The sequence below is a fragment of the Eimeria acervulina genome, genomic scaffold (genome assembly GCF_000499425.1).
Source record: "Eimeria acervulina Houghton genomic scaffold, Eah_scaff624, whole genome shotgun sequence".
In the NCBI taxonomy this organism is placed as follows: Eukaryota; Apicomplexa; class Conoidasida; order Eucoccidiorida; family Eimeriidae; genus Eimeria; species Eimeria acervulina.
Genome location: NW_013547240.1, coordinates 551 through 20,574, shown reverse-complemented (window position 1 = coordinate 20,574; position 20,024 = coordinate 551). Strand labels below are relative to the sequence as shown.

The window sequence follows — 20,024 nt, the reverse complement described above, 5'->3', positions numbered from 1 at the left end:
AATAAAACAAAGCCAAAATAGGGACAGAAATGCACCGAACGGTGTCTGTCTACGTACATAGGTCCGTTTCCTCGAGCTCTTCAGGGGTATAGCCAGCCACCTCCTCCTCCTGCTTTTTCTTAACTGTATACAAACAAACAAACAAACAAACAAACAAATGAACAAAAAAATGAAGGAACACAAAAAACGGTGCGTATAAAGACTGTGCGCACGACCCCGTTGGAGGAGTCCTGACTAGCAGAGCAAGGCATAAGAAAACCAGCAGCAGAAACAGCTGCAGCTAGACTGCACATCCGGGCCCTCTAGCTTGCAACAAGAAGGCACCTGCAGCATAAGCAGCAGTAATGTTTTGCTCTGGGGATGCTGATGTAAGAGAACATCGGGTTGCAACCCCTTAAAGATGCCCACTGTAGCCTCACTCAGTCCCTGCTGGTACTCTTTGCTATCGCCTAAAAGGGATTTAATATCTTCTTTCAGCTTCTCCAGTTTCTCCTTTTCCTTCTGCAACTCGTCGGGGGCCTTTGCCTTGTCGAGTTTTGCTGCTGCCTCGCCGCGCGCTGCCTTTGTGGCGGCTAGCCTAGCCGCCTCTGCTACATCTTTGCCTGCCTGGAGTGTAAATACACCCCAGAAGAGACCTATGACGGCCGCACGTGACACTAAACCCCTTAACAACTTCATGGGTATTTCAAATTCAACAAGCATAGAAAAACGGGGCCTCTGCCGTCCTGGTGGCAAACAACACCCCCCCCGAGTCCGGCGCGTTCAGCGCCCGATCCGCTGCTTCCTGTCTGTTAAACAATGAAGAACAGAAGTTAATGAGTCAAATTAAAAGAAATGAGTCAAAAAGCACAGCAAAGGGACCAGTCAAGCTGCAGTATCGGCAGAAGGTCATACAACTCGACCGCGGCTCGAGGAGTCTGGCGCTACTGCTTCGCTGAGAGAGGAACGCCCACGATGCTTGATGTTTTGCAGATAAATATGAGCTCAGGAGAAAAAAATGAGTTTTATATATTACTTATCAGTATTTATGTGCTTATTTTCGCCTTTAATAGGGTCATTCACGCTGCATGACGGGAAGCATGTGCACATCAGAGCGAGCATACAGCAGTACCGCGCCTGCTGCTGCGGTGGGGCCCTGGGGCCACAACAGGCCGCAACAATAACAGCTGCAAAGGCTACCGTGGGGCAGCAGGCTGTGGCACTGTGATTGGTAGAGTTGCAGCAGACAGCACTTCTTAATTTTGTTTGCTGCTGTGCCTTTCCTACTTTTTATAAAGAGGTCAGCCGCTTCCTTTGCGGTTTTCTTTGAGGATCTCGCACGCCTGCTGGGCTCCTTCTGCAGGCTCCCCGCTGCCCGCCCCACACGGAGATCACCTTCGTATTCTTGTAGTTCAGCCTCCACGATGGCAGTAAGTGTTTCTTGTGCTTCTTTCTCCCTTCTTTCCCCTCTATACACCCTAGGCTCTCTGCCGTGAAGGTGAGGAAGATCCGGCTGTCACAACTGCGTGGCTCATAGTCTTGTGGGGCGCTGCGGTAGAATCGCGCGCGTCGAATGGAAGGGCCCCGCAGAGGTTTCTGTGAACTGTAGATATGCATTTAGGCCAAATTACTTGCTACCCAAAGTGGACAGAGTAGGTTGAAACGGTGATCAGTGTGGTCTTTCGCATCTTTCCCCATCCCATTCATTCGTCCGCCTCTTTTCATCTTAGAGGCTATAAGGTGGCTGTTTGCGAGCTGTTCTGTGTGCAGAAAGCGAAGGTAGTGCAGCAGCCTGTGGCGAGCGACGACTCTTCCCTCTCTTCGAGTGAGGAGGAAGTGCAGCCGAAGAAAGCTGCCATTGCTGCAAAGGCGGGCGGCGCCGCTGCGGCTGTCAAGAAGAAAGCAGCGGCTGCTGTGGCGCCTGCGAGTTCGTCGTCTGATGACAGTTCAGATGATGATGACCAACCCAGTGCAGCGGTGGTTAAGAAGGCAGTAGCAGCAAAAACTAATGCAACCAAAGGAATAACCGCGAAGGCACAGTCGACGATCCAGGATTCCTCCTCGGATTCAAGTTCAGAAGACGAAATGCGTAAGCTGCTGAAGGTCACGGTGTTGGGGTGTATCTGCAGACATCTCAGAGATGATTCTTCGTCTTATTCACGCTGAGTGTATTGCGCATTGGTGTTTTCTTGTGCTCGTCGTGTATATTCGAGCAATTTGAATAGTTTCTGCGGGTGTGTCGGGCGTTTCCGTTGCTGATGACATCTTTTTTGCTACTGTTGACCCATACAGGGCCTGATATTTTTCCACCAAGATCTCTGATTTCCCGGGGACGCCCGTCGCAGTTGGCCGATTGTTGTTGTTGATTCCCTTTTTCGTTTCCTTCTCTCTTGAAAGCGAGTCGCATTTGCCTCGTGTTGCGCTTTCATGTGGAGCGTGGGTGCCGTTGTGGGGCTTATTACGGTTTGGAGTTTTGGTGTTGGGTATTTTCCGGTAATTGTGCAGCCCCGCCGAAGAAAGGCCAAGTCCCTGCAAAAGCAGCCCCACAGAAAGCTGCAGTTCAGGACTCCGATTCGGATGACTCGTCTGAAGATGAAGCCCCAGCTAAGAAACCCGTGCAAAAGGCAAAGCTGACGGCAGTAGCAGCACAGAAAAAGGGAGCACCGCCGCAGGACTCCGACTCCGACTCTTCTTCCGAGGAGGAGCGGCCGCCACCAAAGAAAGCAGCAGCACCAGCGAAGGGGAAACCTGCAGCGGCACCTCAGAAGAAGGCCCCTTTGCCTGAGGACTCGGATTCGGACGACTCTTCTGATGATGATGACGCGCCTCCCCCGAAGAAAGCAGCAGCCCCAGCCAAACCAAATGCAGCACCTCAGAAGAAGACGGCACCGGCTTCTTCAGACTCTGAGGACTCCTCCTCGGAGGAGGAAGTGGCGCCTCCCCCAAAGAAACCTGCACCTAAGGCTAAGGCAGCACCTGCAGGAACCCAGAAGAAAGCAGCAGCTGCTGCAGCAAACGATTCTGAATCGAACGACTCTTCTTCTGAAGACGACATGCCCCCGCCTAAGAAGGCAGCACCAGCAGCGCCAAAGGGCAAACCCGCAGTGACAGCAGCAGCACAGAAGAAGGCAGCAGCAGCAGCTCAGGACTCCAGCTCTGATGATTCCTCTTCAGAGGAGGAAGTTGCAGCTCCAGCGAAGAAGCCGGCTCCAAAGGCAGCTGCTGCTGCAAATAAGAACGCAGCAGCGATGCCGGAGGAGTCGGATGAATCTTCTGATGAGGATGAGGCGCCCCCGGCGAAGAAGCCAGCAGCACCAGCTAACAAAGGCAAGGCAACAGCACCAGCCGCAGCAGCTCCCAAGAAGCAGCCTGTGCAACAGGACTCAGACTCCGAAGATGACTCCTCAGAGGAGGATGAGGAGCCTCCAGCGAAGAAGCCTGCCCCCAAGGCTAAAGCAGCAGCACCACAAAAAAAGGCAGCAGCAGCTGCCCAAGACTCCGATTCAGATGACTCTTCTTCGGAGGAGGAAGACAGCGCGCCTCCTACCAAAAAAGCAGCAGCGGCACAGAAGAAAGCAGCAGCTCAGGCGTCTTCTTCAGAGGAGTCTTCAGAGGAAGAAGAGGAGGATGAGGAACCCCCGAAGGTAGCGGCAGCCCAGAAGAAAGGCAAAGGAACAGATGGCAGTATGGAGGTCGATGGGGCCTCAAAGAAGAGAAAACAAGCACAAGCACAAAACGGCAACCAGCCTCAGCAGGGCCCCAAGAAGAAGCTGCAACTCACAGATGCGTCTGCCGCTGCCCGCATGCGCTCCGAAATCTTCTGCGGCGGCCTACCTTACTCTGTAACTGAGGTACGCAGGAGACGTACAGAGAAGCAACCCATCGCGGTGTCGGTCAGTGTGCATGTTTCACGAGCTGCCCTGCAGTGTACGTACACCGCAGCGCGGCATGGCAGGCTCCAGCGGGAGGCGTTGTGTTGGTGCTGCTGCATCAGCAGTAGCGGCAGATTCTGTCCTCCCTCCACTTAACCTGCGAGAATCGAAGACGCCAGTTTGACCCGCAGCGGATTTCTTTTTGTGTCGCTGTGGGATAGGAGGCTCTGAAAAAACAGCGGGAGATTCGGTTATTTGTTTATGTAGATACAGTTGATTGTTTGTTGTTTCTCTTCCTTTCTGCTTCGTTTGTGGTTGCGTGATTGCCTGTAGATGCAGAGGAGCGTCCGTGTTTGTTTGTTTGCCGTTCTGTGCGTCATATGTGGATGTCTCTTCTGCGTGTTCTTGTTGCAGGAGCAGCTAAAGGATCTCTTTGAGGCGGACTGTGGGCCAACAACACGCATAAAGATTTTGGAAGGGAAGGGAATCGCCTTTATTACTTTTGCTTCTGAGGAGGCAGCAGCGAAGGCTGTAGAGTTCAATCAAACGGAGTACGAAGGCCGCGTGCTGCGCATCAACCTCTCAGCGGACAGGCAGCAGCAGCAGCACGGCGATCGCAGGCATGAAGGCAAGAACGGTGGACCCAGAGAAGACAGACCCGAGGCCGACCCTTCAAATCAAATCGTTCTCCGCAATTTGAGCTTCGACACCACAGAAGACACCATCAGGGAGACATTCGGCGATTGCGGTACATCATCGGCTTCTAGTCACCTAAATTTTATAATAGTAATACAGATACTATACACATGTTGTTTGCATATATATGTATTATATATATATAGGCATATATGTATGCATAAAGCATATTCCATATTGTCGCAGGCACTGCTTTTCTAGTGTCCGGCCGGGCGTGGTGGTAATTCTGCGGAGTAAAGATAAATTTTGTTACAGTAGTGGGTTTTCCTGCTTTTGCATGTGGGCTCAGGCGAAATCCGAGCGGTGAGAATTCCGGTGTTCGAAGATAGCGGGAAGCCACGAGGTCAGGCGTTCTTAGAATTCGATTCGGTAGACTCAGCGACGAAGGCATTGAAATTCAATAACACTGAGTTGGATGGCCGCACCATTTGGGTGGCCTACGCGCTGCCGCGAGGCGCAGGAGGAGACAGAGGAGGCAGAGGAGGCAGAGGAGGCAGAGGAGGTGCGGGAGGAGGACGGGGCGGCGGTCGCGGTAAGCTGCTGCATACGCTGCTGCTGGGGTGTGCTGTTTACGGTCTTAGGATTTAGGCGTTGATCATCGTTGCTGCGGGCATTATAGGGTGCAGCCCTTTTAATGAGCTATTGGTTGCAAGCAACAACCAGCAGCGTGTCGCATGCATAAATAGTCCATTGCCTGCGCGTTCACTGCTGGTGCTGTTTGCTGCAGGCGGTGGTCGTGGCGGCTTCCGCGGCGGCCGGGGCGGCGGCGCGTCTTCTGCAAAGGCTGCGAATGCGGGAACAGTGCAGGAGTTCCAAGGGAAGAAGACAACATTTGATGACAGCGACTGAGATGAAGACGGAAACTAACGGGAGCGGCAGAATGCTGCGTATGCGGCCACTGCCCCACTTCACGAGCGTACATGCCGGATAGGGGTTTGTGTAGTTGTTGGCGGTGTTTTGTATTTTGCCTTCTGCTGCACCCGCCAGGTTTTGTTACTCATTCAGTTGTTGTGGGCATCACCCGCTAACTACGTCTGCCAGTTGGTGTGCACAGCAGCGCGGCGACAGGGCGTTGTGTGTGCGTGGAAGGCGAGCCCCTGCCGTCCGTTGCTGCTGTTGCGCTGCTTGCTTGAAGCAGCTACTGCTGCTGCGTGCGCCGAAGGACCGTAATGATGGCATAGCAGGCCTCAACGGGTTGAGAACTAGATGTCTGCATATGCATTTCAAGCAACAGTAGGTAAAGGAGTAGGATGCTATTTCTCGTCGAAGTTGAGCTATTGGTTTATTGATTAGGTCTGTTTCTGAGCTGTATATACACAGAAGTGAACAAGAGGCGGTGCATGGAAATTAGCTTAAGGCAGTTGCTTATTGTCTCGCCGTTGTCATCACCGTCCCCCATTTGGGGGGCAGGGAGTCGATGCTGTGTGCAGACGGTATGACGGCGTCGCTGCTGCTGCTGCTGCTGCAGTTGTTTTCGTCGTTGCTGTATTGTTGGTGGCTGCTGCTTTTTTTTAGCTCTCCATGGAAGAGCGCAGCGCAGAGGCAGAACTCAACGAAATGCGCGCAAGAGAGGAGCGCGACTAAGGCCCAGACGAAGATGAACTGAGGGCGAAAGACACAGAAAAGAGCAGCTTCTGCTGCTGCTCTGTCTGTCTGCGGCATAGGAAAGGCGGAGTAGTTGCACACCACCTGCAGCGTCGCGTTCTCAAAAGTCATAGCGAAGAAGGAGACGGCGTTGGTGAAGAAGAAGACGAAGGTTATCAACATATTCATAAAAGAAAGCAAATGCGAACGCAAATAAGACAACCAAACTGTGAACGCCCCCGTGGCTAAATTACTAGCAGCCAAGATATAGCCCCCCCACTTAAGAGCAGCAAAGAAGAGGCCGAGCTGCACCACCATCGGCTGCTGCAGGCCCTCTGCTCCATTCACCTCCGGCGCCTTGTCCATAGTCTCGAGCATCATTTGGTTGCTCTGCCCGCCAAACATAACCGTTAGACAGAGCAGGAACCCAGCAAGCATGAATTTGATGCCCCCCACAGCGAGCAGCGCCGCCCAGAGCCGCGTGTACCGCTGAAACACCAGCATCCCAGTGCTGCATGCACAGAGGGCTGCGACTACGACGCATGCACGCGAGAGGCCGAGTTGTTTGCACATGTTTGCTGATGCTGCGCCCACAGCAGCATTGTCTGCTCTGTACACTGCGTTGATATCGAGGCGATCTCGGTCACAGAACTGCTGCGTAAAGAACAACACCGGAATAAACACACCCACACACGCTCCCACCCACGCCGTGCAGCAAGTTGTCATGCGCACCTCCTCTAGAAACGCCTTACGAGTCCCCTTCAGCAACGCCTGGCACGTGTAGTAGCAGTTGCCTGCCATTGGCAGCAGCACTAGCACCAACCCCGCCACTAGCAGCCCCGTAATCGACTCGTAAGCCACCAACCCAGCAGCAAAACTAGGCGCTGCCCGTAGCAACACAGGGAACGCAAGAAGACCCCCGCCTCCGACGCATGCACCCATGTCTATACAAGACACAGCTCGCCCCATACGGCCTAAAGTCGTAAGCACCACCACTAGCAGCGCCAGCCAACACCCGACACGCAGAGCTAACGCACATAAGAAAAAACGCCACAAGACAGAACCCCGAGCAAGCCACAGTTTGCTGTTCTCAAGTACTACCTCCTCCTCCCCCACGGACATCGCTCGCAGTGCAGCACGAGACTCTCGCCGCTCCTTTAATGCACCGCTGCAGCTCCTGCCGCTGCTGCCGCGAGGCCCTCTGCTGCTCTGTTTCGGTGCAGCAGCAAACCCTCCCCCTGCTGATGCTCCTTCAAAAGCACGCAAACCCAACGCGTTGCTGCTGCTGCATGCAACGCCATGCGAGTGGCTGCTGGCGTTGCTGCCGCGGGATGCTGCGGGACGGCCCCCAAGAGAGCCCTCGCCAGCTGGTGCTGACAATGATACCGCACCCCAACCAACCGCACCATCTTGCTGGTGCTGTTCCTCCTGCTGCTGGTGTGGATAGGAAGCAGCAGCAGAAGCACCTCCAAACACGCCCGAGGCAGAATCGACCTCCCCATAGGCCCCTTCATCAGGTTGCAGCCGCAGTTGCTGCTGCTGCTTCTGTTGCTGCTGAGAGGAAAAAGGAGGCCCTATTGAGCTACCCGAGGCATCTACGCTGCGCTGAGCTGAGATGGGGGCCCCCAAAAGCCCGCTGGCTACTGCCCCGCTGCGAGAGGAGGAAGAGCTTGCAGCTCTGGCCCTCCAGAAGGAGACTTTCGACTCACCGCTTTGAGAAGCGGGAAAAGGTTCGCAATAAGAGGATTCGGAAGGAGCCACATCAAAGTCGTGGCTTCTGCTGCTGTTGCTGCTGCTGCGGAAACGACTCCTGCTGCTCCGCCTGTTGCTGCTCCGGCTGCTGCGCGACGCCCCGCTTCGGGGGACGTCTTCGCGCGATATCTCGATGGAGAAAGAGCTGCTCATCTTAACATGCTGCTGCTACCCCTCCTGCTGCTGCTGCTGCTGTGACGCGTTGGTAGCAGCAGGGGAGGCGTCAGACTCCTTCGGGTCTCGGCCGCTGCCTGGCCATCAGAGCGCTCCCCCGTCTTTGCCGCTCCATGCGAGACCGTTCGATCTTCTGCTCTGTCTATTTTATTCCTTACTTCCTTCCGTCCGTCTTCACTCCATTATTCGTATCTTCTGAAGCCGTCAGTTGCTGCTGCTTCACGAGAGAGAGGCCCCTGTTGATGGGCTGGTCTGGGGGAGGCGCCTAATGGAGTATTTTGCAAGTAGAGAGGAGGCACAAAAACGAAGAAAGGCCCCGTCTGCATCGTTTACATAGCTGCAGCGAACAGCAAAGACAACAGGCCACCGCCGCCGCGCTCATGCTGCTGCGTCGACTGCTGCAGCTGTCGAGGGCTGCGGAAACCGTTGAGACGGTTACTAGGACTAAAAAGGAAAATATCAAGAGCTCCTTGCAAACAAGAGAAGACCTCTCTCTAGGAACAGCTGAAAAATAAAGGCAGAAGACCCGTAACTGGCCGATCCGTCTACTCAGCTTCAGTTGTGTAATTCTTCGCGAGCCCCTCGCCACCTCCTCGTCCACTTATTGAAAACCTCAGAAAAGGGTCCTGTCTTATCTTTCAATATTTTTAACAAAAAAAATAAGAGATAAAGTCACAAGAAAGGAAAAGAGGAAACCCCGCTCTTCAGGGGAAGAAAGCCCGAAAGATGAATAATGCATGCGATCGCAGGCCGCGCCGCCTCCGGTGCACTGCAGTGTGGTGAAAACGACACAGCGTGAAAAGTAATGCATTTTTTGTTATATTTTGTGAAATTTCCATTAAATATGCATATAAATGCACTAAAAGATTCAGCTTTCCACCCTGATCAGCGGCTGCACATTCGTTGAGGTGTACGTACACCGCTGTCTATGTATAGCGCTAGACGCGCAGTCCACCGACCCCAGGGCATGGATTTCAGGGAAATCTTGCAGATAATGCTTTGCCTATTTTTTTCCTAACCATGAATATGTCCTTTTTGTTATTCAATCTGTTGTCGAGGCAAGAGATCACTAGTAGTAGGTAGTTTCAATCCCGCCTCCTCGCCTTCGTGGTGCGCGCTGTGTAGCACCAGCAGTCGTAGTTGCATCGTTTGTTTTTCCACTTGCGTGCAGTTTGGCCGTCGATAGCCAATGATAGCTTTAATAAAAACTGTCTACAGTGTTCATGCACTCATCAAAAGAGCGCTTGGGTGTGTTTGCTTGTGGGGTTTTTGCCTTTCAACACGAGTTGCTGCCTGGGTTACTGCGACTCGTGACAGGCCTTGCAAGAAGAGAGCTCGGCCTCAGTCAAGGTCTTGCTCTAGAGCAAAGATAACTAAAACTCGAGTAAAACCGCGCAAAATGAGCAAGAATGCCTGGAACAATGGCATAAATACAGAAATATTTTGTGCCCCGAGAAGGGAAATACCGAAAAGCAGCACTATTAAAAGCAAAATAAGAGTTACAAAGAAAGCAATCTCCTCTCCAATCTGCATGCGCCCTGAGCACAGGGGGACAGGGGCCTGGGGCTTATGATGCAGAGAAAAGGCGGCCGGTCATGAGTTGCTCACTCCTTGCTACAACTGCTGCCGCAAGGCAAGGAACGGCATGCAAGCGCAGCTAATCCGCATTTTCTGCACGCCCTAACACTGCAGAGTATCGCTATTATTTGCTTACTTTGCCCTCATTAGCCAACTGGCGTGCAAGTAAGCCAATGCACAGGCACGCAATAAAAGCATTCACTTTTTCTCTTTTCTTCTGCTGTGTAGATCAAGTGCTTTTGGATGATGGTGTTGGTACAGCAGGAGAAGTGCTGGTGTTGCAGCAAACAAGGGTTTGGTGCGGTGTATTGGCTGCCTACGCTAGGGCATCTTTGGTGTGGTAGCATCGATAGAGCACAAAAAGATGCTCGGACACTTTCCGGTTTGGTGTCTCCTTCAAGTACCTTTCATTACCAAGCCCCGTGTCAAGTGTTTAATCTCTTTTTCATCTTTAGCACAGACGGAAATCCCTGCAGTCACTGATTGCAGTCGTTGTCCGATGGATCCCTCCAGACAAAGATGCTGCTGTTGCTGCTCGTGCTGCTGCTGCTGCTGCATGCTTCACAGCGCCTCTCGTTTTTTCTAAATAAACGTACTACAAATGAAGTCAGTTGCCCATCTTCGTCCTTACATTGCAAATGCAGTTGTTTGTCTTTAGCCTCCTTTTTTCTTCTAGGAGGCCCAAATGACGCACCGCAAGAAATGCCTTAAGAAACCTCATGGCAGAAGTAGAGACAGAGAAAGAGAAAGAAACACTTTGTCAGGCCAGCCGAACCACTGCGGTGTACGCACACTTCACTGTTCCGATCTTCAAGTTTGTTCTGCGTCCAGGTCCACAGTGGTTCGATATCTCTCGCACACATCTTGCCAGTTAGTTAGTTAGCTAGCTAGCTAGACTGCTTGGAGATAGCTGGCTACTAGGCAACTAGGTGGAAAGCAAGTAAGCTAGCTGGATATTTGGCTAGCTGGCCGTCGCCATAGCTAGTTCTCTAGCTAGCTGCCCACTTTGCTTCCTAACTGTCCACCAACCTATCTAGCTAGCTAGATAGCTAGCTAGCTAAATGGTTAGGTACCTAAACGGCTAGGTAGCCAAATGGTTAGCTAGCTAAATGGCTAGCTAGCCGTTTAGCTAGCTACTTAAGTGGATAACTAGCTACCTAGGCGTTGGGGTAGGCGTCGTTGCAGTCGGATGCTTGCCTGGGTATCCCTTCTCCTCTGTGTTCCCTATGCTGGGTAGTGACCCAGCATAGGGAACACAGAAGAGAAGGAAGCCTTCGATTGTTTAATTGTATTTGATTTCATCTCTTCTTCCTCCAGCCTCCTGTGAGCAGACCCCGACAGTCCGTGGGACACACCGCTAGGAAGCTCACCTGGCAGAGGCAGCCGCAAGCCCCAGCAACGGCAGTAGCAGCAGCTGCTGCTGTTGCTGCAGCTGCTACTGTTTGCCTTGCTCTTTTTGGCTGAGGGATATAGAGTTCCCCTGATATGCAGGAGCACTGAAGGCGTTCCAGAGCATTAGGAGCCGTGAGAAGGCCTACAATAAACGACTTTAAAGGGAGATGTTGAGTCAAATGCACTATCCAAATGAGATTAAACAAAACGACCCTAAAAGAGAGAAATAACAAGAAAGGAGAATCAATAGAAAAAGTTTAGAGGCGGGGGTAGTGGGGGAATTGAACAGGAAGCATCAAATAAAATGCGTTACGCGAAAAGCCCCTCATGAAAGGTCTCTAAAGGAGAGGTAGAAAGGAAGAAAACCAACAGGGAAAATGAAGAGCAGAGTGCAGCAGGAGACCTTGAATGGGAGGCCTTGAAGAAGAGGAATAAAACCATGGAGTACGGAAATGATCTTCTAATGCATGCCGACGAGCTGTAGAAACTGCATCTTGTAAATAATAATCTAAACTAAACCCTATCCTACATATATATAAAGAAGGGTCAAGGAGAAAGAGCTCAAATGACCTATTCCGCGGAAGCAGAGTTTAAAAAGACTGGTTTAGAAAGAGGAGTTGAAAATTCCACTAAGGCCGATGCGTTCAACCGAGTGCCCCGCTTGTTGGGTGCGCTGGAGGAGGGTAAATAGCGCCTCATCGAGGGCCTCTTCGTCAATGTGTGTTTTGTTTCTCCGCACAGCTTTGAATACGCTTTCATTAAGGAGGTTCTCGAGGTCTGCGCCACTCAGCCCCTCTGCTGCAGCAGCAAGGGGCTTCAGGTGCCGCTGTGCTTTGCTGGTGAGGCGAAGCTTCTTCAGGGCTGCATGCAGCTGCAGGATTTCAAGTCGTTCTTCTTCGTCTGGGAGGGATAAATGAATAAGGCGATCGAAACGCCCTGATCGCAGCAGCGCAGGGTCAATGGCTTCTATGCGGTTTGTAGCAGCAATTACCACAACTCCTGCTGCACCCCCCATGACACCGTCTATCTCTGCTAGCAGCTGATTAATAGTTTGAATATATTCTTGGTTTGCTGCTGATGCGCCTTCAGAGAAGGCGGGGCTACCGCTGCGGGAGCCTAAGGCATCGAGCTCGTCTATAAACACAACACAAGGAGCTCTTCTTCTTGCATCACGAAACAACTCGCGCACGCGGCGAGCGCCTTGGCCCACGAAAATGTCTGTAAACTCGGAAGCAGCAGCCGAAAGAAATGCTGCATGCGTTTCTCCTGCAACAGCTCGAGCTAACAAAGTCTTCCCTGTGCCTGCAGGCCCTACAAGCAGCACCCCCCGAGGTAGCCGCGCCCCCATGGAAGCGTACACCTCCTGCTGGCCATTCAAAAGACACACAATTTCCTTTAGCTCTTCTTTCCTTCTACAAACAACCTCTTGGAAACGCGTTGGAGGAGGGGCACCTGCTGCGTCTCGCTCGGTCCCGCTGTCCCTTGTTTGCTGCTGCAGCGGCAGCAGCAGCCCCCGCAGCAGCCGGAACCAAACAGCCATCAGCAGCAGTGGCGCAGCCAGAGAAGCAGCAGCAGATACCAAGCCGCCCCTCTGCACTGCTTTAAAGCGAGGCACCCTAGTGGAAACAGCATGAAAAAAGGCTGCTTCTGCTCCAGGCACGAGAGAAGAAACAACCCGCCTTTTGTCTTTCAGCTCCAGCAGCAAACGCGGCCCCGGCCCGAAGTGAACCTCCTTTACAGCGCTGCCCCCTACCAGTTCAAGCACACGAGAAAAGGGCTCCTCTGCTGCAGCTGCTGCGCCCTGCCACCAATCCCACCGCCTCCAGAAAAACAACACACGAAACAAAAACGGAACGCTCTTCTTCTGATCGCTCGTAGCTGCAGCTGAAGAAAACCCACGAACAGGATCCCCTCCAGCCCTCAGTACAGAGACACCGGAGACAACTCGACGCCTCCCCCAACGCAAGCGCCAGAGGTGCACCAACAGCAACACAAAAAGAAGTACTCCGCCGCCGAACATGAAGGTGATGCGGCGGAGCTGGTGCTGAAGGCCTTTGCCGCCGCTCAATGAAGAATACAAAGAACCACGCAAACAGCAAGCACAAGACAGAAAACCATACAGCCAACGCATCCACAGTGCCTTAATACGAATTAATTGCGTTAAAAAACGGCTGTGAGGCGAAGGAGATAAATCGCGCAACAACTGCTCTTCAGGCCCTTTCCAACCTTCCCCTACCTCCTCAAACCCGCTGCTGTTGGTGGTATTGTTGTTGTTGTTGCTGCTGCTGCTGTCTATTTCAAACGCGCTATAGTTTCGCTCATCTGAGGGGAGGACTGGGGACGGGCTGCGGGGGGCCCCGAGCTGGCCTGGGAGGGCGGGGCCCCTCATCGTCTGCCGTTCCAGTCTGCAACAGAAACGAAATATGAAAGTTGTGGAAAGGGAAAAACAAAGAAAAACAAACACAGAGAAGGGAAGGAGAAAGTTTTCAAGAAGCTAGTCCAGGACGGGCCCAGCAGACGGCCGAAGACAACTTGATGACACGGAGACCGAGGCCTTCTTGTGCTTTTCGAAGATATTACCACGGTAATCGAGCTAATCGTATTAAACGAAATAGAGAGGCGGAGGTGCATTCAAGAAGGAGAACCGGCAAGCGCTGGGCTGTCTGCGGCCTGATAACCATACTCTGTCGGGTGTATTTACACCTGCAAGGGTGTGTGTGTTCAACGAACCAGCCGCATGACGGCTAATAGAAGTAAACGAAACAAAGCAAAGCCCCCATTATTACAAAGCAAAATTGAAATTGACTTGCTCCCACGAGCAGAAGACGAAGATATCCGCAAAATACACTAGCACGACTCGCCGCTCCCTCCATCTCACGCTGCATGCATATTCTGGTCGTCGCTGCACCGACTTTTTGTTTGTTGAAATTAAATAACAAAAACTTTTAATCTAAAAAACGAGAAACGGATATATTTGTTTCAATAGGGCGGCATATCAGGTAAATAATCTTCTGTCCCGCCCCTTGCATGCACGCCGCCCTTTCCCATGCCCAGCAGAGCCGACTACCTCAAGAAGTACCTCAGGGGCCCCCGCAAGCCCCAGGGCCCGCCCTCGGGTGCTCAGGGGGGTTTACGTCTCGGTGAGGATGAGGAGTTGGATCTGCGGCCTGGGCGGCGGCAAGGGGGGGCCCCGGGGGGCCCCGGGGGCCGCGGTGGTCGGACGCTGTTTACGGTGCTAAGGCGAGCAGAAGACGGAGCGAGGTACTTGTTCAAAGATGAGAACCCAGATGAGATGGAGGGGGATGACCTGCTAGGATCTGATGCCGAGGAGGTGCGGGTTGTAGGGGAGGACGGACAGGCCCTCGTGCTGAGTGAAGCAGACAAAGCAAAAGTCCAAGAACTCATAGCTAGAGAGGAGATGGAAGATGACGAAGACCTGCGGCCAGGAGGGGCCCCAACCTCCCTCCTCAAAGGCCGCAACAGGGGCCCCCTCCGTGCCCAAGTGGCCCCCGCAAGGGGGGAATCCGAGGAAGCTTCCTCGCCGCAGAACAGCAGCAGCAGCAGCAGCAGCAACTGGAAGGCTGCGTTTGCTCTGGATGGGCCTGTGAGTGTGGGGGAGTCCTCTCATATGTGTGCTGCGAGTCCTTATGAAGGACGCGACAGGAGACGGCTTGGGCTGCCAGCCGAGGGGGCTGATGATTTGCCTGCCTCAAGGAGACATGCTGACACGCAGCAGCAAAACCAGCAGCTGCACCGCAATGGAGCAGAGCAGGATTCAGGAAGCAGAGACCTTTCTCCCCCGAGAAGAAGACCAGAAACGGACAGAGACATCTCTCCCCCAAGAAGAACAGGAACAGACAGAGACATCTCGCCCCCAAGAAGAAGAAAAGGAAGAGACCAGGACCTTTCTCCCCCCAGGAGAATAGCAGAAGCAGACAGAGACATCTCACCTCCAAGAAGAAGAGCAGAAGCAGACAGAGACATCTCCCCCCCTCGGAGGCCCCGGGGGCCCCCTGTGTCCACTCCACAGGCGGGGGACCCCAAGGGCGTCGAAAGGTGTTCATCTTCTCCTATGAACGCACCTGGACACAGACACTCCGAGAAGGAAACAGTGACATCTGCAGCAGACAGAGACTTCTCCCCTCGCCGCAGCCCTACACAGAACGCAGCGACCAGAGGAGACGCCAGTCGAGAGTACGTACTTCAGATCTGTTGCTCCTCTGCTGACCAAATCTAGACCCTAATCCCTAAACCCGGAACAGTAGGAAAGTTGGATGCCAGCCCGTGTTAACGCAGCAGGCACAAAGCTTACAAACCCTTTCAGGAGACGCTGGCGCGCCCCCAGGCACAAGGATGTAGGCTAGGGTTTAGGGTTTAGGGTTTAGGGTTTAGGGTTTAGGGTTTGTGGGGCATGGATTGTCATCAGATCCCAGGAAGCAAGCGGGCCTCCCACGGGCCGAGTTGTATTTCGAGACAGAGAGGGAAGGATTATCTCTGAGGAGGAATGGCTTGCTCTTGAGGTACTCTGGGGTTTAGGGTTTAGGGCTAATGCTCCAGCTTTTAAGTTAGGGCCTAGGGTTTGTGCCTTTTTTGTGCTCATCATTGACACCTCGCTAAATCTATTTGTTTTTGCCGATGTACAGGGATCAAAAGGGAGAAAAGGACACAGGGGAAGGGGGCCAGCTCCGGTATGTCTCTTGAGGCGTATACACAGGTATCCCTCTGCCTTGAGCTGCAGCAGATTTGTGTTGTTGCTGTTGTAGCGGTTTGCTGTGAGGCCCTTTTTTGCCTATTGTTGTCTTGTGGTCCAATTCAGGTGTTGGAGTGGGGCGCGGGTTTAAAGCAGAAAGAAGACAGAAAAGCGAAACAAAGAGAAGAAGAAAAAATAGCCAAGCAACCGTTTGCAAGGTGCTATATATGTATAATCTATATATTATGTATAATATATATTTATGCATGCATATCGTATGTAATATATATTGTATGTATTGTGTACATGAACTCGGATAGGGATACTTAATGTATGAAATATATGTATCAATAAACAGATACAAGCACAAGATGTATAAGTCTTGCGTGTATATCTGCATATATATATATATATATTACATGTAATGAAATTTTTTCAATGCTCGATGCATAAAGTATATGAGTAATTAAGTGCATTTGGTCACATTATGCGTTGTTCAATATACAATGCTTTTAATGTACAATATGAATGTGGAAAAGAATAAATGTACATAATATTAAATATATATATATTATGTACAGATTGTTTGCATTTCATAGGTAAATAACTTTACATAATACCTGGTGTATGCATCAGCATAGTTTTAATATACGGTATGTATAAATGAAAAAAATAGGTTTACATTACATGCAAATTGTCTACATTGTATCGTATTTAATATAATATATATATATATATATATTGTGTATTATATATATTCATTGTACAGTACCAGCAACAAGACCAATATCAACATCAACCAAAGCGCTTTGGGGCCGTCTCACTGTCTGTCGTTGTTGTTGTTGTTGTTGCTGCTGTGTTCTTTTCTGTCTCTGCGAAGATACGGCATAGATGAAGAAGAAGAGGCAGAGCTACGAGCGCGAGATCGGTGGGATGACCCCCTAGCCAGGGCCCCTTCTTCCAAGAAATACCGACAAGAGCAGCAAAAGGCAGACGCCGAAAGCAGCAGCAAACCAGGCAAGCCGCCATATACACCTTAACACACGCTGCCCAACCCTGTGGGGGAAGAGGTTGAAGGCGGCGGGGGGGAGGGGGAGCTTTCCCCTCCTGCGATGTACTGTTGACTAGGAGTCCTTTCTTGGCTAGCTATCTAGTTGCCGTGTCAAGCGACTCGCTAGCTTGCCGCAGTAGCTAGCTAGCCATCTAGGTGGCCTGGATAGCCGGGTTGGGTGTAGAGCAGCCTGTGTCTAACTGGCTGGCTGGCCAGCCTTGTAGGTAGCTAGTTAGCTGGCCAGCTAGCTAGCTATCCTGGTGGGTTGCGGTGCGCGCGCAGAACGACCAACGTGCCCACACGACGGCCCGCCGAACCGCTTTGGCATTAAGCCCGGGTACCGCTGGGATGGAGTTGTGCGAGGGAACGGGTTCGAGGAGGAGCGCTTGAAGGTATATAGGAACAGCGACACACGAATAGCTAGCTAGCTAGCCACCCAGCTAGCTGGCGAGGCAGGTAGCTACCTAGCAACGTGGAGAGCGACGTGGACAGGGAAACAGAAACCAAAAGACACACCGCACTCCGCGCTGTCAACTCACTCCTAAATCAGCCAAGGCCAGGCCTGAAGACAGCTACTATGTATCCAGTCCTTGGGTAGCTAGCCAGCTTGCTAGCCGGGGTGGCCCGAAGGAGCGTCCTCTTGTTAAGATCAAGGAGGTCGCTATTGAGGGCCAAGTGGCGGTGTGTTGGGTGTTTTGTTTCGTTTAGTCTATGTACCGGTGGAAATTCTGCTGTCGTTTTTTGCCCTTATGTTGTTTGTTGCTTATGTACAGGCGATGAACCGGCGCAAGTGGGAGGCGGAGGAGGCGCACATGAACAACACCGCAGATATGTAAGGAACGAAAAAGGACGAGGCAGAGACAGCCACAAAGACGAACAGACGCTGAGGGAGAGGGGAAGGCCAACCAAGACAAGCATTAAGACACAAAGAGAGAAAAACAAAGGCAGTGATGAGCACAAGATAAAGAAAGGGCCGACGAAGAGAAGCAAACGTAAGGAGAAAGAGGAGCGACGGTGACAAAGGCGCCATTTCCTCCTCGCAATCCACTTAGAGATTGACAATATGCAATATATATATATATATATATTACATAGATATGCTATATCTTCTGTACATTTTATGGATATTAGTTGATGGGTTGAGTACGTGGAATTTGTCCCTCCTCCATATGAATGTATTTTTTGCTTGTTTTGCCGTTTTTCCTTCTCTGTTTTCGCCGCGTCCTCTGCCTTCGATCTTTCCTTTCATTCCCTATCAGCTGCGGGCGCGCACTTGGGGGCGTGCACACCTGCATGCGCATGCGTGTAGATCCTGCCTGCTTACTCGGCAAACTATCGACAAGTCTTATGGTTGTTGCTTTAAGGCCTTCTGTACTCCTAACTGAACAAAGAATGAAATGATATTTCCCTTCCATTCTGCTGCTAAAGGCAGTGATCTATCCACTGACGACTCCACGCTAGTGCTGCTGTTGCTGTTGCTACTGCTGCCTCGACTCGAACCGATAGGCAGCAGCATCCGCCCTAGAGTAGTAGCAGAAGGGGAGAATCTAAGACTTTTTGCTCTGTCGTTTAGGTTTTTTTGTTTGGGGAAAAGAATATCGGCAATAGCCAAAACAGCCCAAAGAAATCGTCCAATGGACGCACGCAACTCGACTGTTACTTCTCCGGTGTACATCAACCTTAAGGCGGCAAGGTGCCTGCACACCCGATATAAAAGGGATATTCGCAAACTCGAAGCAGGCCCGACTTCTCACCGAATTATTCTCGCGAAATAGAGGCGCCTCTTGAGCCGTAAATATTAAAGAATTCATAAATACGCGCATGACAATTTATGTCGATTTACATACGTGTATACACAGCATAGATATAATACATATATCTATGAGCATGTATGAATATGCATGCTCATTCGCATGCATTCTATAATATGTGCACGCATGGAGATCAGCATGCAAGTGTGTCTGTTCAGGGGTGCTTAGTGGTGGCGGCAACTGAGTGGAGGAGCTCTTCTCCCTTCACGGGTTTCAGGTTAAGAACCGTGAGGGTTTTGGGGCCGATGATTTCAAACCAAGGAACCGCTTTGTCCGTTATAACATGCCGCTCTGTCTTGTCTGCTTCTGCCCGACCTATTACTAAAGACGGCCTGAAGTTCAATTGCATCACGAACTTGTCTGTTGGTGGCACGGCAGCAGCAGCAGCGGGGGCCCCGCCTGCTGCTGCTGCAGCTTCTTCCTTGTGTTCTGGCTTGGGGACAGCGGCTGCAGAAACTTTCCCAGAAGGGGCGGCTTCTGCTGCGCCCTCTGCTGGTGGCTCCTTGACTGACCCAGCAGCAGAGGGGTGAGGAACTTCTTCCTTCTCTTCTTCTGAAGGGGTGCCTTTGGCTGTTTCCGCTTCTGCTGCATGCAGCGCAGCATGTCCTGCCTCAGCAGTGTTAGACTCCTTGGCAGATGCTTCCTCTGTCTTGCTGCCTGCCTCTTCAAGATGAGCAGATTCTTCAGGTTCTTCCTGCTCTGTTGCCTCTTCTGCTGTTCTACTGTCCTCCATTTCTGTGTGTTTTCCCTTCTCTCCATGAGAGGCAGCGGTTTCTGTTGCAGATCCTTCCGAGGGTTCCTCTTCCTCTCCGTGCTTTTCACCGGCGGAGGCGACCTGCAAGGCCGAGGCGAAGTGCGACTTATTTGAACTCCTCTCGCTCTCGTGTGCGAGTTCAGCACCTGAGACTGTATCATTTTCCCACCTTTCATGGTGGTACGGCTGCTGCTGCAGCTGCTGCTGCGCCCGCCAGGCATCGACTGGCGCCCGGAAGGCAGCTATGAGGGTCGCAGCCGACAGGAGAAGAGCAGCAGCCCATATCGGGCTTATTCTTGCATTATTAAAACAACTTTTCATTTTCACAATATTTAAAACAAAGAATCTGCTTCGCATTCTGCAGAATGAGCCAGCACCGCAGAAGTCGCAAAAGCTAGCACCAACGCAGTTAACCAATGGCCAGTCGTGTTGTGCCTCCGACAGCAGCAGCTCTAAGTATTAGAAAAGGCTGACTGCCGTCAGCCTTTTCTAATACTTAGAGAAGGAGAAACTGGAGGTGAATATTCATTCTCATCGCCGTGCACGGCTTCAATTTCAGGTATACAGACAGCTGAAACAGGCTTTAACCGCCCTATTGGATTGCAGTGCCTGGACCACTCCGCTGTCTGCCAGCTTGCATGCATAGAAAGAGCCGAAACAATTTATTGAGCATTAAGCCATTCAATTTAAG

General features: G+C 51.8%; 6 protein-coding genes across 6 annotated transcripts; 2 read left to right on the top strand and 4 right to left on the bottom strand.

The window, feature by feature from the left end:
• Positions 1–49: 49 nt before the first annotated feature.
• EAH_00044830 (hypothetical protein) lies at positions 50–678 on the bottom strand (the record flags this gene model as incomplete). Its single annotated transcript, XM_013391640.1, has 2 exons — positions 50–123; positions 420–678. 2 exons carry the CDS (start codon positions 676–678, stop codon positions 50–52), a joined length of 333 nt encoding a protein of 110 aa, XP_013247094.1.
• Positions 679–1,403: 725 nt separating this feature from the next.
• On the top strand, positions 1,404–5,396 carry EAH_00044820 (nucleolar phosphoprotein nucleolin, putative; the record flags this gene model as incomplete). Its single annotated transcript, XM_013391639.1, has 6 exons — positions 1,404–1,409; positions 1,750–2,068; positions 2,485–3,830; positions 4,266–4,599; positions 4,837–5,079; positions 5,275–5,396. 6 exons carry the CDS (start codon positions 1,404–1,406, stop codon positions 5,394–5,396), a joined length of 2,370 nt encoding a protein of 789 aa, XP_013247093.1.
• A 516-nt stretch (positions 5,397–5,912) lies between these two features.
• EAH_00044810 (hypothetical protein, conserved) lies at positions 5,913–8,036 on the bottom strand (the record flags this gene model as incomplete). The annotated part of the gene is made up of 1 exon (XM_013391638.1): positions 5,913–8,036. The coding sequence occupies one exon, from the start codon at positions 8,034–8,036 to the stop codon at positions 5,913–5,915; it is 2,124 nt and encodes a 707-aa protein (XP_013247092.1).
• Positions 8,037–11,631: 3,595 nt separating this feature from the next.
• EAH_00044800 (hypothetical protein, conserved) lies at positions 11,632–13,416 on the bottom strand (the record flags this gene model as incomplete). The annotated part of the gene is made up of 1 exon (XM_013391637.1): positions 11,632–13,416. The coding sequence occupies one exon, from the start codon at positions 13,414–13,416 to the stop codon at positions 11,632–11,634; it is 1,785 nt and encodes a 594-aa protein (XP_013247091.1).
• A 657-nt stretch (positions 13,417–14,073) lies between these two features.
• Positions 14,074–16,757, top strand: EAH_00044790 (GM23476, related; the record flags this gene model as incomplete). Its single annotated transcript, XM_013391636.1, has 4 exons — positions 14,074–15,221; positions 15,454–15,547; positions 15,844–15,935; positions 16,598–16,757. The coding sequence occupies 4 exons, from the start codon at positions 14,074–14,076 to the stop codon at positions 16,755–16,757; spliced, it is 1,494 nt and encodes a 497-aa protein (XP_013247090.1).
• Positions 16,758–18,733: 1,976 nt separating this feature from the next.
• On the bottom strand, positions 18,734–19,654 carry EAH_00044780 (hypothetical protein, conserved; the record flags this gene model as incomplete). Its single annotated transcript, XM_013391635.1, has 1 exon — positions 18,734–19,654. The coding sequence occupies one exon, from the start codon at positions 19,652–19,654 to the stop codon at positions 18,734–18,736; it is 921 nt and encodes a 306-aa protein (XP_013247089.1).
• Between the last annotated feature and the right edge of the window lie 370 nt (positions 19,655–20,024).